The following is an 18,792-nucleotide window of genomic DNA, read 5'->3' on the forward strand; positions in this document are numbered from 1 at the left end:
CCTGCAATGGAAGGAAAGGGGCATGGCGCTGGCTTTCACTTTGCCTATGGTGAAATGGCCAGTACTGGTGCTTTTTATAACACAGCTCATTGCTTCTGTCTGGGGGAAACTTCTCCCAGCTGCTGACAAATTCACTGTAACCAACTGTGCCCCTGTTCTGCCACATCCATCTCGTTCCGCCAACCAGCCTGAATGGTCTGTCGTCTTTTTTTACTTTTTGTTTCTGCTCCAAAGTGGTGGCGTCTGAGCAAAAATCTCCCGAGCCAGTCTCGTGTGCAAGTTTCTAGTAAATATAGCTGTAACTTAAAGCTGAGATAAAATAGTTTGGCTGCTCTCGTGCTCCCTGCATATGAGTTGATCGTACGCTTTTCTGCAGGGAGAGCCAGAAGCCAGGGGCACTAGATAAGCAACAGTCATTTTAGGGCTAAAATGGAATGATCTCTGGGGTTTGTCTTAGCCTTGGGAAGCAGCTTTTGTATTCAAGCTCATGTAGTGCTAAATAAATATTCCCTTCAAAGCATTAACATTTTTTTCAGCTGAATTCTTGTCACACTTTTAAAACCTCTGGTTGCTTTAAGTAGTAATTGCATTTGATGGGTAGCACTCCAGTATCTGGGGAGGCTTGATCTGAGAGACTGAAGATAAATAGCCGAGTGGAAAACATCTGTTCAACTAATATTTTGTCCATCTTTTTTTTTTTTTTTTGGCATCATAGTCCTAGAATTGCCTTTATGCAGTACTGTGGAAAATGTAGATTACTGATCTAACAAGTTGTAACATCATACTTTTTCAAGTGAACTTTTTCTCATTTATGTGTCTTGCACTTGAGAATGAATCTGCCTGCTAAGGTCAGTATAGCTTCAAATATGAAGCAGTGGCTGAGAAATGAACCATCTAGTAAAATGCAACAAGATACAGACTTCCCATATATTTCTATGATCTGCATACGGAAATGAAGGATATGTAGTAAATGAATTGAAGAAAACATTGCTGTAAATGACTAAGAGCGTGGCTAAGTTGTTTTTAGTTTAATTTGTTGACTATGTAGTGAAACCCAACAAGCAATCACTTACAGGGTTTTCTCTTAATTGGATGCTCTGACACCAACTGTCTGTGTCCAGACAAGCTCTTTAGTAAGGTCAGGACTCTGCGGTTCTTCAGCCCTTCAGCTGTACTTGATCCAGTGTAAAAGATTTGCTCTTGTGAGAACTCTGGGCTTTCAAGCCCCTTCTTTCAGCTGACTTTATAGTTTAGCCCTTACCAGAAATACTCACGTATATATCCTGGGATATAAAAGCCCAGGTGCAACAGAGCAGTAATGAGCTCTTTATGTCTCCCTAGAGGTGGCATTTAAAATAAATTAAAAGGCAGCTTAATCTGACAAAGACAAAACATCTCATTTCAAAACGGCATTATTAATTACTCTTTTCTCATTATTTTTTCTCTTCTATCGCCAAGCAACTGTTCTTCCTACTTTCAAAACGATTGTTTACACTTCAAACCTCTCCGTACAATAAATGCCTGTATCTTGTAAAACCAGGATGTATATTCTTGCAGTGAAATAAGGAAAAGCCAAAAGCTTTTATTATGCCTTTTAAAGCAAACATACATAGTGTGAAGTTATTGAGTTAACATATGAAGATGCATCTCCAGAAGGCATGAAATATTGGCAGGTATCTCTAAGAAAATTAAATTTTCTATTTCTCAACTAGTCCCATATCAACTGCTGGGGGAAAAAAAAAAAATGCCAAATGTTGGCATCTTCTGATTAAAGAAGCTGTCCTGTTCCCTCCTTAGTTGGCGCATATGTTGTTACCTATCCCTAATCTCCAAAGGGAGATCCATGGGGATTTTTACATTTCATGTTCACCTGTTGCATCTGATGGGACCATCCCAGTGTAAGGATTTGTCTACCTGTGTAGTTACCGCCCAGCACCTTTTCTTCATCAACACCACGCGTGAACCCACGTATTCTGAATTATTCCACGCGTGGTGTCAATGAAAAGTTAACGGGGGATAACGCTATGTGTAAACATCTCACTAGAAATGTGATTCAGATGTTGGGTCTCCTCCGTTCGTAATAGCCTGGTCACTTATTTCATCCTGTGGTGCTGGTAGTGCAGTCTTTGTTAGAGGTGTCTCAGTCTTGAAAAGAGAATCCATTTTTATCTGGGGTTATGTTGAAAGACTTCTGGAAGGATTCTGACGTAAAGTAATAGATGAACGGGTCAAAGCAGCAGTTCATTGTTGCGATGCACAACGTGATTGGGTACATGTCCTCGCAAACCTCTCCAAGGAGCAGTTTGCTATTGTCTGGGACCGCACAAGAGCATACAAGAAGAGTATGGAATTGTAGGGTACAAAGCACACGACAAAATGGCCACATGCACAATGATCATTTTCAATACTTTCTCTTTGTTCGTCCCAATCTGAGACAAAGTGGCAGGTTTCCGGAGAGTCCTGAGAACTAAAGAAGAGCACGTAAGGTTGAGTAGCAAAGGAATTATGAATCCTACCACTTCAATAAATATAGTGATCTTAGACAGATAGGTTTTCCAGATACGTTTGGAAAACCTTCAAAACAGGTTGTGCTGGTGTTGGAAATGTTGGTTGTGGAGAATAATGAAGCTGAAATTCCACCGCTGAGGACCAGTATCCAAACACCGGCACAGACTATGGCGGAATTTCTCCTGGTCCTAATGGTGCGAGATCGGAACGGATAGACGATAGCAAGGAAACGGTCAACGCTGATGCAGGTGAGGAACAGCATGCTCCCGTAGATGTTAGTGAGAAATGCTGTACCAGAAATCTTGCACAGGCTGTCTCCAAAAGGCCAATGCCTGTTGAAATTGTAAAAAATTTTAAAAGGCAAGTAAACACAAACAGCAAATCTGAAACAGCCAGGTTGGTCATGAAAATGGCTGTTTCGCTTCTCATTTTCATCCGAAAGCAGAAAACAAAGAGGGAGGCACAGTTAGTGATCAAACCAAGGATGAAGACCACACTGTACACGGCTCCATACAAGTTGTACTTAAAAGAATCATCTGTCAAACAGGTATGGTTGTTGCTGTGGTTTCCCATGCCAAGTTTGTGATGTGCTTCCAAGGAGCTTCAAAGTCTACTTCAGTGACATCCATAAAATAAGGCAGCGGTCTGGTCCCTTCCTGAAGAACACATTCCAGGAAGGTCGCTTGACGCCTTGCTACCACGTCTCCCTCGCGAGTCCTTTCATCCTAAAGGAAAGAGAAATAAGATGCCATCAGTCTTGCACCTGCTGTCACCTAAAGTGGCTGTGCAAGAGAACACGGACTATTTCCTTTTAGTGAATGGAAGTGAAAACAAGACCAGTAATTAGTTTTCAAGGTAGTCTTTATAAATTCCACTATTACCGGGATTTTTCAAAGTTGAACACAGCAGTTACTGTACTCAGCCTTTCCTTTCCTTCCCCCGTCGCTCCCTCGTCCTCCTATTGGAAGGAGAATGATCACTAATTCCAACTTTCCGCTTGGAAAGGTTTTTCTTTAAAATTTGAGATGGAATTGGCCCAGTGTGCTTGGAAAGAAATTAAATCCTGGACCCACGATATCACCCAGGTATAGAATCAGTCTGAAATATTCACTTAAACTTGTAACAAGAGGAGAAAGAAGCTGAAAGTTTTAGTGTTTGCTTAACTGTGCAAAAGTGAAAGTTCTGTGGGTTTGCGACATTTTTTTTTTTTGATGCAAAAGTGTTAACCCCAAACTTATGTTAAAATACTGGTTTGCCTTTCTACTTGAATATAGGAGCATCCTTACGCATGCTTTTCAAAGTGAAGCACTGAAATGTTATATTTCAGAAATGTTTTTCAAAAATACTTTCCAAAGTTACGCTTGCCGCTTCTGGAAAATGTTGCGCTTTTTTTTTTTTTCCTTAAAAATTTCTACAAAAAATAGTATTACTTCTTTTAAAAGGACTCTTTTTGCAAATGTAAAATACTTTCCCAGAAAGGGCTCCTTTAAGCCATACCGACAGCTTCATTTCATTTCTACTCTTTGTCAAGGTTGAGAAGCTGAAATTTGGGAAATCTCATAAACTACACTCTCGTAAGTCTCTGTCCCAATTCAGCAAGCTTTAGAGGAGTGTAGCGTTGAAGTAAGCGCGCTGCTTCTTGGAAATAAGTGTTTTCTGAACTGTCTTGATGTTCTCTTATTGCTATTTGATGTATTGTTTTTAAGGCCTGTGAGGATAAGGAGTTGGAAAGTTGCTCTCATTGGAGCGAGGAGGGTTGTGAGTTGGGACGCGAGCACAGCAGTCGGTATATCTTGGAAATGTGGAGCAAAGCCGGATAACTAAGGGAAAGGCCTTTGCCTTGTAAAGCACAGCAAGCAAATATAAACCAAAGTTTGCAGTCTTCCTGTAATCTAGAAACATCTTAGTAGCTACAACTACGGAGTAATTTAGAGAGGTGAAACCCTTGTAAAGAGTAGGTTCCTCTCCAGAAAGTGATCCTCTGACAAAGTAGTTTCAACAGCAAACATGTAACTGAGTTGTGTTAAAGGTTGAAATGGCAACATACAAACAAATAAACTGGGGAAGAAAGCATGGCATCAGGACAATTGGGGATGCAAACTGATCAAAATCAAATGTTTTCCATATGTTTTCCTACCGAAAAAAGCTCCTGCTGACAGTTGTTCTTGCACGCAGACCATCGGCGAGCCAGCTGGTAAAACGTCAAGTGTTGAGAAATATGGAATAGCCACAGCTTGGCCAGATGGAAGGTGCAATTCTGCCCTCACCTGGGAGCACCGCGACAACCGCAGGCTTTACAAAAACCTGCTTGTGACCCAGAGAACACGCAGCACCTTGCCTGTGCGCCTTACAGATGAGTTGGATCTCCTTTCTGAGATCTCCCTTCTCAGACTTTCAAATGACTCGAACCTTTTGACATCCAAAAAGGTGACTTGGAGCTATTAGGTCCCTCCTGTTGGGGAGGGTTCATGCTCTCTGCAGGTCTGGGCGGTGAAGTGATGCTGGGGGCTCTTTGGGGGAGTTACAAGTCGTGTCTCTGCTCTTCTGGCTGGTTACTCTGTGTGTGCCTCAAACTACTTCAGTTCCCTGTGATTTTTGCAGGCAGCTTTGGTACGTGCTCTTCACCCAATTTAGTAAACTCTTCTTTCGAGTTGCACGTTGAGTTACGCATTTGTGATGCTATCCTGAAGTAGCAAATGTTCAAACCAGAAGCAGACGCGCCCTTATCTGTTTGCTGTTGACTGTGTAGCAATGAGAGAGGAGTTGGGTTCTCTCTGCGGCACTCCCTTATGCAAATTGTACAGGGTTTTGGGGGCAGGCAGCTGAGTAGGGAACGGGCTGTGTAGGGGAGCAATGTTCCTTGCGCCCCTTTGTGGTTTTGCACCCACCTCCATGTTTTTCCTATTAAAGTCATGGCTAAATGAACTTTGTGTGAAATGACCTAAAAAAGATACCAAACATTTAAACATATGAAAGGGATAGGAGTAAAATCTCAAAGGGGCGCTTTCTTTGAAGACATGGTCATCTGGATAAGTGAAGGTCTCGCCTGCACGTTGAAGGGCTTTTAAGCAAGAACTTAGTTGGATCCAAAAGCACACATGAGCTCCAACAGGAATAGCTGTGCCTCTTAGCTTAACCTTCAGCCTAATACATTAAATTCTTGGCTTGTAACTCTCTTTCAGTAAAGAAAGAGACTGCATGCTATCTCCATCAGCAGCAATTTTTGTTTATACTGAAATTTAACCTCCATAAGTAGACCCTTTTCTTCTGCTGTGTGTAAAACCCAGGTGTGCCAGAGTCCCCTTGGCCCAGGCTTCGTGCCTGGGTCCTAACCGGGGAGGTTTGAGAGGGATTGGGTGTCCTTCAAAACCTTACGTAGCCGCGTGCCTGGGAGGTCGCTGGAAACGCCACTTTCCAATCTGTGCAGGATTTTGGCTGTTCCTCAAAAACTCAGCCTGACGCAGCAGGTTTGAAAAGGCGGCTTGGAAATGCTTACCTTTACTACTGACATCAGTGGTCGTTGCCAGCAGCCTGACCCAGATACTCGTTACACAGAAGAAAAGATGCTCCATCACTTGATTCTTTTTTTTTTTTTTTTTCCCTGCTCTGCCGCAGACAGCCACAAGGTCAAACACCAGTTTTTCTGGTGTATAAGTCTATAGGAATTCCCTGCCAGCAATTGTCTAGCTGCGTTATGGTCTTTCAAATATCGGCCTTTGTTGTTTACCTATCCAACCCCGAGGTGTTTCAACAGGCTGCCAAGCTGCTTTGACACTCGGCCATGTGCCTTAAATTCTGCAGCATGAGTCTACAGATTTAGTTTTCTGAACGTAAAAGTCACTTTCCTCCCTTCACCAAGCAGTAGGATGCTCTTCATGCACACTGCGTTCGCCACCGCTATTGCCTTGCTGGGGGGAAAAAAAAAAATAAAAAATCTAGCAATACATTTTAAAGTGCTGAGTTTACGTGAATATGAAGAAAACTGCTTTACTGTTCTGTATTTCGGGCAGGCCGGAACCTTAAAACCTGTATCTAAAATGGGGAGCAGTACGTGAGGGGAGAAAGGCATCTTGCTGTTGTCAGAAGTGGTACCCTAACAGAATACACAGCCTGTTTCATGTGGTAATAGCGAGAATATTCCCTCCTGCAGTGGGGAAGGTACAAGCCAACCTGCAGCAGCTGCCGCTTACTCGCGTAACCCTGTTATTCTCAGAGTTACGGAGTTCAGCAGAGTAGCTGACAGGGTTTGCTCCCATTTGCCTTTTATTGTAGTGACACACACACACACACACCCCTTCTTCCAAGCACTGAAAAGAAAGGAAAACTGCGTATTGCTTCCTACAGTGCACGAGGATCCTGTTTACAATTCTTTTATTTCCTCCTCCTGGCACCCCAAGAAAGCTTCACAACAGCCAGCTCGCAGCTTAATTCAGATCAACCTTTTGTTAGTACGGAAAATTACTGCAGGTAAAAGAGCACACTTTAAATTCTTATTCTGTGATTCCCTTAAGCCCAGTCTTTCTGCTGCATCCATGTCCCGTTCTCCACAAGTCCCTCAAACTGAGGTCAGGAAAACCAGTGTGAAGTTTGGGACTGACATTTTTGCATCTTCAATTTTTCTTCTTATATGAGATGTAAGATAAATTTTACAGTCTGAGTAAGTAGGACATCCTCTGTGGGGCCGTTTAAATAACTCAATGCTGCAAAACCTTTTCGTGCGAGCTCTGATACGGACCAAAAGTGATAACTGTTCAAATCTGAACGATCTCTTTTCTATCATTATGTGGGATCAGGCTACCTCCAATTCCTGTGAGACAAAGGGGTTTTTAGGTACAGAAACCCAAAACTGACAGATCAAAACGTGGGCATCCTGGCTTTTGGGGGGCTTTTCTCTGGGTTTCGTCCAGCAATGTCTCTGCAGGTTATGGCAGCACTTGTGTTTTGGTACGTCTCAGACCCTGACCTTGGAAATGAATAAGTATTTTCCTTGGGGCACAGCATGTGCTTTATGCCCTCTCCTGACAAGAACTACATTCATTAGAGGGTTTCGCTTCCCTGTTACTCACCCAGTTGGTGCAATGATCGTAGGATGTGTAACTCGCTCCCACCACTGAGCCCATGGTTACGGCTTTGCAACCACCAACTCTTATCGTTTCTTCAATTTCTTAGGTTTTATTTCCCTCCTTCACTCCACTTTAACTATGCGGAAGGCTCAAAACAAGGTTTGGTTGTGTTGGGAGGGGAGCAGTTTGGTTTTTTTTGGAAGGTTTTTGCATAGATGATAAATCTGCATAAGGCTGTAGGACTTGGACTCTTCCAGATTGGTATGAGTACTTTGGTAAGGTTGAATACGGACCTAATAGATGAACAAGAAACCTTTTCTACCTGAAAAAGTAAACATTTCTGACAATCCTATGGCAGCACGGATTAGCCACAGTAACCCCATCAAACTATCATTTCTTATTTGGACTAGATGATCTTCTTTTCCAACCTAGGTGATGATTCTAAAGGCTTACTCGACTTGAAAACCACAAAATGTGAATTCAAAGAAAGCAAAGCAGGGATGGAAAACAACAAAACCATCTCACCGCTGAGTTCCCCGCTGCTTTGCTGCTCTTGCAATACCTCAGTGCCTGCAACGGGATCTCCACTTACTAATACTTTCTCTTTTCAATAACATCTCACTGGTTATTTTTGGGTGCAGAGAACTTGGAGAGCATTAACTGAAAGCAGTTACAAGAACAACCTCTAGTCTGGGGGAATGTGGTTGCTGGCTTTTCCCTTTTTGAGGCTGCCGGGGCAGTAGCTGTGGTGCACGGTGATGCTGGCTCGGTTTTTCCCAGTGCCAGCAGTGTGGGCTCATGGAAAACTGTACCAGCAACAGCAGGCGCTGCTGGACCCGGCGGCGGCTGCAGATGGGAGGTGGCTGGGGATGGGAAATGGCTTGGGACACCAAGTCTGGGGTTGGCTTTTAGACCGACCAGCTTGCTGTGAGTTCTCCATCCTCCCCAGAGCTTCCTGCAGTTTCACGGTGACCTTCGCCTACGTTTGTTCCGTGGTACGGGAGGAGCAGGAGAAAGGGTGGGATTAGACACTGGGAAACAAAGCAGCTGCCGGTAAACAAAGCACTATTGACTATATGAAGCGATGGCAAGTAGAAATGCTTTAATCTCTTTCATTTACTAATCCGAAGTGATGTATCTGAGAACAGTAGGAAAGAAGTAGACAAAAGTATGACTTTGAAGTCCACCAAAGGTTTCTGTAGCTTCAAAGAGCCATTCTTCCCTGCGTTTTATCAGAGTGAATGCCTAGCCGGTATGCTGGGCAAAAGGGGGACGTTTTCTGATGATTAGCATAAAAGACAAGGCAGGGAAGGCTCTTATTCATGGCTTTGACACTTATTGTGCAAGGGTCTTCAATACCATCGGTACTTTCATTCCCCGGTATTTGCCATGGGTGTAATAATGTCTCCTGCACCTGGTAGGAAGGTGAAATCATGAGTTACTTGCGATCGTTTCAGTCAGTCAGGCTTCGCTGTCTGCTTCAAATCCTCCTTTATAGGGAAAAAACCAAAACACAGGAGCCCGTGAGGTGTTTCCCTTCTCTCAGCCACCAAGAGTGATCCCAGGGACTTGGTGGGACTAGGTGGGGGCACACCGGCCCCTCCTTTCCCCCTGCCTTGGGGTGGCTTTGGCTCTCTGGGAACCTCCCAGACCCTCCAAGTTCAACAGGTACTTTCTGTGCCTGGAAGTCAGCGGACGAATTGCAGCAGGACCCCAATTTAATTCTTCTCCAAGATGGAGCCGGGAAGTGGAAACCTGAGCCTATTGGACCTAATCCTAAAGGCATTTTTTTTTTTTTTTTTTTAATTGGTCAGCACGCCGTTGTCTCCTAACTGTCCTCTGAGACTTACAAAGCATTTCCTGCTCATGGTGACTTCTCTGTGCTGTATCTGTTTTGTATTGAGCTAATTAAAATGTTTCCTTCTGAAGAGAATAGTGAACTGACTTACCCCATATTCAGACACTGATCCTCAGGGCATGACTCTCTTTTTGTTTTCACTGAGAATGTCTCTCTCCATTTACATCACCCCTTTAACCCTTGATGTGCCTTGGCCTTCCCCATCCACTACTATCAGAGGTCTGGTCCACCGCCCAGAAATTACAGAATTCACCCCAGACTTCGCAGCAATGTTTGCATTGTTTTGTAAGAGGGACTTTGTTGCTTGCCCGTGAAGCTCAGTCTGATGATGGAGGACTGTAGGAATACTGCTTTTGTTTGACCCTCAAGTCTCTCACTAAGGGGAGATTGCTTTATAATAGTGTTGCTAGATTCAATAGAAATCCCAATAAGAGAAGACTTAGATGCAAAGAAAAAAAAAAATGATGAACAGCAGGGTTATGCTGTTTGACCCAATACTTGAAGATTTATAGGTTGTTTCATTCAGAAGTAGAACTTGGTGATGGAGGTAGCTGTGTCTTTGATGTAGCCCTGTTTATTTACAAAGCGTGGTCAAGAAAAAAAAAGTAAAAAATAAGAGAGTCCTGTTTCCCTGAACCACTGGGGAATCCAACAACAGGACTCAGTTTATTTGCTTACGGTTCCAAAACACTTTCCAGTCAGCGTCCTGCCCAAAAAGCTTCTTTTTTTTGCTTTCTCTGACAATTTCCAGTGGTTCCTTGGTGATTGCTTGGCTTTTTGGCTCCTTGACTGGGCTCCTGGCGAGGCGCCTGCAGCCGCATGAAGCCCTCCTTTCACCCCAGCCTCGTTTGACTGCTCTCACCCAGGGCCGTGGCTCTGGGCTGGTTCCTCTGCAGTCCCTTTTGCTGAAGCAGGAAAGCTGAACTTTCACCTCCATTTATCCAAAAATTACAGGCTGGTGGTTGTTGGTGTTTTGTTTTGGTTTGGTTTTTTTCCCCTTGCCTACATTAACACCAACAAGCTTCCATCCAGCCACCAGCACCACAGCACAAACTTTTGCAAGCTAAACCGGGTGCAAGGCTGGTTTCCTCGTGGGTGCTGAGCACAGCCTGTCAGCGGGCAGATGCCAATCCCTGCTCTGTACCGGTGCTCAGGACCTTGAAGGATCTGTGCCCTGCATTTATTTACCGGAAGGAGTTGATAAAACAACACTTTGTCTCTCAAATTGCTCTATTCTGGGGGGAAAAGGGGAAGGTTTGAGAACTCTCTTTTGACAGCAGTCTGGGCTGGGTGGGTATCGTCAGCCGTAGCTTCGTCTGCTCCCGTGGCCTGGCCTCTGAGTGCTGGAGCTGCTGGGCTCCCTGTTCTCCGGGCTGCACGTTTCCCAGCCAGAAATTTGGAGGCAAGACTTGGGGTTCCGTGTCATCTCCCTCACCTCCCCTCTGAAGAAGAACATTAAGGTCTTGAAAAATATTCAGCGGTGTATAATGAGAGGATGCGTGAGGAAGCACAGCACCCAGCTACGGGGTTTTTCAATCAAAGCTACAAGAGGGTAAATTAGCACAAATGTGCTAAAAGAGGAATTACTTCTCAATGCAAAAATATCAAATCTCAGCCAGCGAGCAATATTTCTGTAGCGAAGTTTCTTAGAAATCATGCTTTTACTGCTAAATATGGTAATTTCCATTTACCACGTAAAAGCAAACGTGCTTGGGCAGAAGATGGTGCATTATCTGCAGGTTCAAGAAATTAAAATGGGGGTAGTATTAGACAAGAAGAGAAGCTTCCACTGCGGCTGTTTACAGGCATAATAGGTACTCAAAATATTATGAGATCATCTTCTGTAGAGAGGAAACAATCTCCTCTGTTGATAGCACGCACCTTTGTCTCAGGGCTTAGGGACTGATGAGTGTCCTCAATTGCACTTGCCAAGATAAAGAGACTTTTTAATTATTTTTTTTTCCTACAAAACCAAACCATTACAAATAAATCAGAAAATTTTCCTTGCAGCTGGTCAGCTAAGGCTAGTTTGGCTCTGCAGCGGGGTGGATCTTTACCCCCTTTTATGGGGCTGAACTGGGGAGATGGAAGTCTTGCAGAGCCACTGTCTGTCTCGTGAATAAAGAGCTCCTCTTTTCAAGGAGAGAATTTGCCTTTTGTGAAAGGTGGTGGCTTCCCTTCCCTGAGACTAAATCGGATCCTTATTTACGGAGGAGGAGCAACGTGTGAAGGAGCAGAGTGAGTCTCTGCATGCACGCTTGACCTGGAAAGACCTGCTGAGGCTGGATGTGTGCTCCAGGAGCCATCCTCACCCACCTCCGCCCGTGAATGGGGCGGCTCACTGGAGTCTCATTTGTGATCCTGGAGCACGTCAGGCCGGGACCACCACGTCATCCGTGTACACCTGGCCAGCAACACTCAGCCGTCAGTAAATAGAGCCCCCACACTCAAATATGCTCTAACCCGTTTGCTGCAGCCTGCACGGATGCATCACAAACGTTGGCATAAATACGTACGGCTGCAAGCGGCCACGCTGTAAGTGCCAAGGCAGCACTGCGATAACGGAGTCCCAAATTGTTTTGCCAGGTACTGCTCTCCCCAGGAAACAGTCTTCTCACCCGCTGTTCCAGAAGTAACATGCCCTCCTACAATGCACCCTTTTGTCAGGATCTGGCCCAAGGTTTGGGTAAAACTGCCTCAATTCCTGCTCTGTGCTCAAGCCGCGAGGTCAGAGGCTGGAGAGGAGGGCAACCATCTTACAGCTGGGAGTGCATCCTCCCGCTGGCACCGGCACAATGTTTCAATTGCTGCTTCTCAGAAAAATGGGAGGTGCAGGTTTTCACTTTTTTTTTTTTTTTTTTTTTTTGTCTCATTACAATACTCTGAATGAAAGGGAATAGGTAGTTACTTCAGGCCTTGGTTCTGTTTGTCTGTGTATGAGCTGAGCTCCTAACTCCAGAATTTGAAAGACACTGATTTTTATCAATTGACCTAACCCCGGTTAAGGAGGAGTCTCATTTTTAGTCTCAAAGGATTAAAGTGAAATGTATGCTCAGCCTCCCACTCCCTTCCTCCCTCCCATGTTTTTCAGGGCTTGCCTTTAAAATGCAGAGGTTTTGAACCCCCTGAAGTACCAGGGTTAGTTTCCTGCCTGTTTTATTTTAGCTTTCAGAACATTAGTAAGGGAAAGAAGATGGAGAAGTGCTATGAGGGGGGAATATCCTTATCACCGACCTGTGAACTTTGCACTTCCCATCCTCTGGGTTTTACTGTTCTGTGCGTATAGAGCAGTAATACAAAAACACACAATGTGTCCTCTCAAACAAAGATTAAGGAGTGTCATTAAAAAGCCCAGACTTTTCTTGCAAATTCTTCTGCAGTGGGCTTACATTGTGTTAAATCCTATTTCTTCCAAACAGCTGCATCTTTAGATTGTGTTGTTCATCATTCATTTTACTTCTGGCATCATTTTTTTTTTTTTAATCTGCTTAAAGCTGTATTTGAATTTTCTCGTGGAACTTTGCCACTGAGCTTAAAAGGAGTAGATTTTTTAGCCACAAATGAAAGCCAAAGTGATATAAATATTTTTTTTTAAAGTTTTGCAGTATAAAAATATATAATCTGTTTCTTAATTTTTAATATCACTTGTAGGAACCAGATCTCACGTTACATGAAGCTGAAAGCATGTAGCACTGAAAGTCTATGCCATGTTTATATACAACCCTGTTTCAAGCTTATATTTAAGTGTCTCTATGATATATTGACTTAAAGTAAGAAAAAAAAAAAAAAAAGCCCTAATCAAGGGATATTTTTCACAAATCTGAAACAACAGGGATAGAAAAGTCCTTAAGTTGTCATCTGCAGTGACACAAATGAGCATTACAATGTGAATTAGAACAATTTCCACTGCAACAGTTTGGAAGAGTAGCTCACATAGCGATTACTTTCCGAAAACTTGGAGATCATCTTTCTCACTTTAAACAGAAACATTCGCCTCTCCCATCCCAACTATAGCACAGCTCAAGTAAGAGGAATGAGATCTGTATAGAAAAAACATCGCTAATCTGCACTGAAATGTACAACTCGAGTTCATCTGCCTGGCTAGCTTCATCCCCAGATTTGTCTGAGCCTTCAGATTTCATTTTTTTTTTTTTTTTTTTTTTTTTTTTTTAGCAGCTGACATTAAATCTGAATGCTTTTCTGCTGAGTTAGAAAGTGAGGAAATAGAAACTTACCGCGGCGGAGCGGCCAGGGCTGAGATCATGCCCGCGACTCGGCAGACTTCAGCCCGATTCCTTCCTGACAGCCACATTTATCCTTTCCGTGTGCGTGGAACGCCAACCGAGTTAGTCCCACGCGGAAGATCGGCTTGCTCGGCTGTCTAAAAGTTCACCCGATCATCTTTAATCTAAAGTGACTGGCAGTTGTCTGCCTTCCTTTGTTCAGAGAGGAAACAAAACCGCTGAATGCTGCAGCCATCATGTCTTGGGGAAAGGGGACACAAGAATGGGCCCAATGTCTGGGCAGGGTCTGTGGGCAGGGGGAACTCTTGGGGGTCTCTATAGGAAACGCTTTCCATTGGGCAGGGCTGTATTATTAGTGCCTGAGCCCGCCCAGCGGCCGGGGCTCTGCTGGGTCCCTCTCGCAGGGCTGTATTATTCCCTTCCAGAGCATCGCCCAGCCCAGGCAACCACCAGTTCAGATTCCCAGTTTCAGGACAGCCCGACAATGGGCAACGTGGATTTCCTCAGCAATTAGCTGGCGGACACAGCCTGCGAGAGCGTCGCAGGATGGAAACGAGCAGGGAAAAGCTCGTTAAATCTCGGATTTTTCCTTTGCACAGCTGTAATTATTTTTCCTTCCAATTAAAAAAGTAAGGAGGAGAGGGGGGAGCTGGGAATCAGAGAAGCGTTGGGTAAGGCTAGGAAGCTGCAAAGCAAAGCTGGCCATAAAAATAAAATATCTTTCTAAACAGATTTAGAAAGGGCTTGTTGTTAGGTTGGGCGGTTTGGTTTTGGGGTTGGTTTTTTGGGTTTTTTTTTAAATCTTCTCAAAGCTGCTGACTGGAACAGTCTGAGCCCGTGTCCCCCAGCAGTTTGCTCTGAAAGCCCTGGGTTTCTGCTGGAAAACCTGTAGGCTTTCAAATCTGTAGGGACATAATTACAAATCCTCCAGAGAAGCGTGGCTGCTGTTGCCTGTGTAGCTCACCCCGAGAGCTGCTGCTGCCTTTCACCGAATCCGCCTTCCAGCAGAGCCACCAGCTAAAAGCTTTTTATTTTTATCTCTTACCTTTAATATCAGCCCTTCAAACCAGGGAGGAGGATCTTCCGGCAGCAGGAGTAACGAAGCGGATGGCTATTTGCCTCGGCTTGTTTATGCTGTGGAGCAGCCGGTGCCCTTTATTTCTTTTTCAGCCCTCTCCAGTTCCACAGGTTTAAAATTCTGAGCCTGCTTTTAAAGCCCAGCCTCCCACCTAACGCGTCTCGCTCGCATTGTGTTTGTCTCTCCTTTTCCTCCGCTCTTCTTGGCTGTTCCCACAGGCAGCCAAGGCCAGTAAACAACTCATTGTGAAGCTGGAACTAATGTTATTCCTTGGGCCGTGGCTGATGCAGCGGTCAGTCTCTCGCTCCTGCAGCACGCTCAGCTGCCACAGGCTTTTATCCAGTCGATGCAAATAACATCCTGAATAGCTCATGTAACAGCCTAACTCCAGCCTGCACAACCTCATCCTCTGAGGGCTCACGGTTTAATAAAACACACGAAAAGACGAGCGTGGATTTGGATGGAAAGTGGGGAAGGTGCAGATGTTTCCTGCTCCTAATGGTCAAAGGTCCATTTTCCCCGCTTTAGCTGGTAAAGATGACAGACGACCTGGGTAAATGGTGAAGGGATGCTCAAACCCTCACTTGTGTACAAATGTGGGGGGTGAGTACGGGGGGGGGGCTGGCAGAAGGCTCAGGATGCAAAATCCGCCAGCATCACCAGTAAACTTGCGTAGAGAAAACAGCTTTGCCCATTCCTGGCTTGTGAGCACTTTCAGGCTGGCCGCATGGAAATCCTGAGCCCTCGGGTATAATGCAACTGCTTTTCACCCCCCCTGGGGTCCATTCTTATGCGAGTGTGAGTGCTCTCAGTGGGGACCGATTAAACAACACCTCTGCTTTTGAAATCACCCATTTTAGGGAAAGCAGTGGGGTTTGGATGGGTTTGAAGCCGGGTGTACTGATAGAGATTAGAATGAGCACACCGAAACCCTTTGCAGATTAACATCTTGCTCTCAGCCTTCAAAACTGCCAGTCGCTGGGCAAACCCATTCGAGAGCAGACTGATTACTCCTTGAAGATTAAATACAGCATAAATCTTGACACAAAACCAAACTTCTGTGCCTCGTAACAGTATCAGCCAGAACGTGGCAATTGTACCAACTTTGATGCGGTTGGAGTTTAAGCAGGCGGCTGCGCTTATCTGGAGTGTTTGCTTTATCACTAGATAAATTATGGTTTAATTAAATACTCTTCACAAAAGTTTTCAGCTGCTGTGAACTTCAAGGGCTCTCAGGAGAGCTGCTCCTTGTAATGTTACCTCTAACCTAACAGCAGACTGGGGATGGTATTTTTTTCTCTCATGGAATCTATCTTTCTATACCATCGTAGTGCTTTCAACTTCGTATGCAGCCATGGTTCCCGTCGAATTCAAAGCATCTCTAGTGAGCAGGTTATTCAGCCACCTGTCACTTTTTGGTTTTGGTTTTTTTTTTTTTTCCTTTAAAAAGGAGCATCTTTTTCTGCTAGCTGTAGCCAAAACTAGAAGCTGGAAAAGTAGAATCTCAAGGTTGACCCATGATGCTGCTCACCAGCCTCTAGAGATCATAAGAAAAAAATCCCAACCTTTTCCCCTGTGGGACAATAAAAAGGTTTTGGTATTAATGGCGATGAAAATGTTCGCAGAGCAACGTATTCCTGCTCCCCTCCAAGGCACATTTCCCAAAGCAATACACATAGGCCTTTACCCTTCTCCACACCAGTTTAAACAGGACAAATGCTTGCTATCAACGTCCTCTGTATATTTTTTTAAATAAATAAAGTACAAACATTTCAACAAAGTACCCTTAACAAAGGTTTATTTGCCAAACATGAAAAAAAGGAGATGGCTGCCTCTCTTCTTGGTTACAGTTACAGGCAAGTGTTTTCTTTAATGGAAAAACAATGAATAGACTCCTCGGCTCTTCATCTCTCCTCTCTGCACAACTCATTTTCTGTCCCCACCCTGATCCCATGGTGTTCATCTTAGACTGGGACAGGGTGGGATTTAGTGAGCTCTCCTTGTTAAAACATTGGCAGTACATCAATAATCTCTAGTTATTTTGGAAAACAAGGGAAACTGGACTGTTATCTTATTGGAAACCACGGCTGCTGAGAAGGCATAACATGTTTAAGCAAAAGTTTTACCCCCCGTTTGCAGTACTCAGATTTTCTGCTTATGCGTGGAAACCCTACTGATACGATACTTCTGTTGTGGTTTTGGTTGTCTCTTGTGTCAGTGGTCTGGTGGCTTTTGGACTGGCAGATGAAATTTCTATCAATTTTGGCAAGGCAGGAACATCTGAATTAAGGAAAAATTTTGCCTAGAAGACTCGCATATTGCATTTCCAGATGATTAACGCTTAATTCGTCTGCAGTCAAACATACGGACTATTTTCAGTCAATCGGTGCTTCATTGTGCCAAAGTTCTTACTTCAGGGCACTTGTGAGCACTCAAAAGGAGCCGAAGAGAAGCAACCAAATCAAAATTGCATTTTAAAGGCCACTAGAATATGTATGATAGAGACATTAGCTTTTCCCTTTCCTCCTCTATTCATTGGCAAGGCTTGCTTCCTTCCTTTGCTTTCCTGCAGCAGCAGACTTAATTTGTCATTTGGTAGCTAAATATTGCATGGCTTTAGTCCATCCTGGGACGGCAGCGCGTGTGGGATGTTCTGCGGCCCTGCGGAGCCTTCCCTCCCGTAGAGAAGAGGCAGCAAACAGTCTGCTGTTGGGCTGCGGTGGTCAACACGAACCATCCAGGAGCTGCTTCGTGGCACCAGAGGGTTTAGGGACCCTGCCTGGGGAAGCGGGTAACCCCACGTTGCTCAGATTCCTACCCCTTGAGCTTACAAACTCGGTTATATTTAGGAATTTTGGCTGTCTGCGATATGTCCTGCCTCCTTTGCTCGTCCAGTGAGGCTCACAGCTTCCTAAAGTCTCATGGTTTTTAAGCACAGCTTTAGGACTACAGCTCCCGTGGAATAAGGTTGATATTTGGGTGACCCCAAAGGAAACATGCGGATCATTAAACCAACAGGTTCAATTCTATTAGAATGGAGTATTTCCTTTAGATGTTCCCCAGGAAAACTAAAGGAAAAAATCAGTAATACTGACATTTTCCTGGGTGGGGGAAAAAAAAAAAAAGGTCACTACAGAAACCACAGTCTCTGCTGGAAAAGATTTTGAAGGAAAATTCCTGAGCAGACGTAGCAGAACCCTTCAGGAGCTCACTAATGCTCTAGTGTTTACTCATGCTTAATGGTTTGTCAATGCTTCCATTTGAAATCCTTTTTGAAGAGTTTTATAACGAATCCATAAAAATTCACTTTAGAATCAAATGGAAACGCAAAGCCTCATCCTGTTTGGGTTTTTTAAAAATATGCATTCAGAAGGACCTTTTTTAATCATTAAAAAAAAAAAAAAAAAAAAAAAAACAAAAAAAACACAACCAAAGCAAGTGCCCATTTGAATCAGTATCCTTGCAATGTTAGGAAGGTTTCATTTGAAAACCCTGGTTTGTTAATCCACCAGCACTTAAAAATTCCATTTCTTTCTAATTCGACACAACCTTTTTCGAATAAATGACAGGATATTTCTTTTCTAAACGTCAAATCAAAGCTTTTCAGGGCTGGGGGAAAGTGCTCCTGATGCCAGCGAAATGACTGAGTGTCCAGAAAGTCCCCATCGCTCTCAGCGCAGACAGTTTTGTAGTGAACAGAGTCTGCTAAAGGACGAATACGGATTAACCGATTAACCCGTGATTTGTTTCTCCGATCGATAGCAGCTCTGCGTTCTCGGGAGTCCCGAGGGCCTGGCTTTATTAAGTGCACTTAACTCGAAGCAAAGGCGTTAGATCGTGAGCTGCTGAAACGTATTTCATTGTGTAAAAAGTAAAACAAAAGTTCCACGCCGTTTGCTAGGCCACGCAAATGGAAACCTCTGGTGGCGCCAAGTGCCTGAACCTGAATATTCCTCCAAACCATGCATTTTTAATTTTTTTTTTCCCTACAAATGGTTTTCTTTGGTATGTAGCATCACCAATAAGCTAGAAGAATGTCAG

At 44.1% G+C, this 18,792-nt stretch overlaps 1 protein-coding gene across 1 annotated transcript; it reads right to left on the reverse strand.

The window, feature by feature from the left end:
* Window positions 1-1,597: 1,597 nt before the first annotated feature.
* On the reverse strand, window positions 1,598-15,108 carry LPAR4 (lysophosphatidic acid receptor 4). The gene is given in 7 exon segments (XM_026848498.1): window positions 1,598-2,173; window positions 2,175-2,277; window positions 2,280-2,378; window positions 2,381-2,569; window positions 2,572-2,871; window positions 2,874-3,233; window positions 14,719-15,108. Coding segments are annotated over 6 exon segments (1,032 nt in total). The 5' UTR covers window positions 3,082-3,233; window positions 14,719-15,108; the 3' UTR covers window positions 1,598-2,040.
* Between the last annotated feature and the right edge of the window lie 3,684 nt (window positions 15,109-18,792).

The sequence above is a fragment of the Athene cunicularia genome, assembly GCF_003259725.1.
Source record: "Athene cunicularia isolate RWA chromosome 4 unlocalized genomic scaffold, athCun1 chr4_part3, whole genome shotgun sequence".
Lineage (NCBI taxonomy): Eukaryota > Metazoa > Chordata > Aves > Strigiformes > Strigidae > Athene > Athene cunicularia.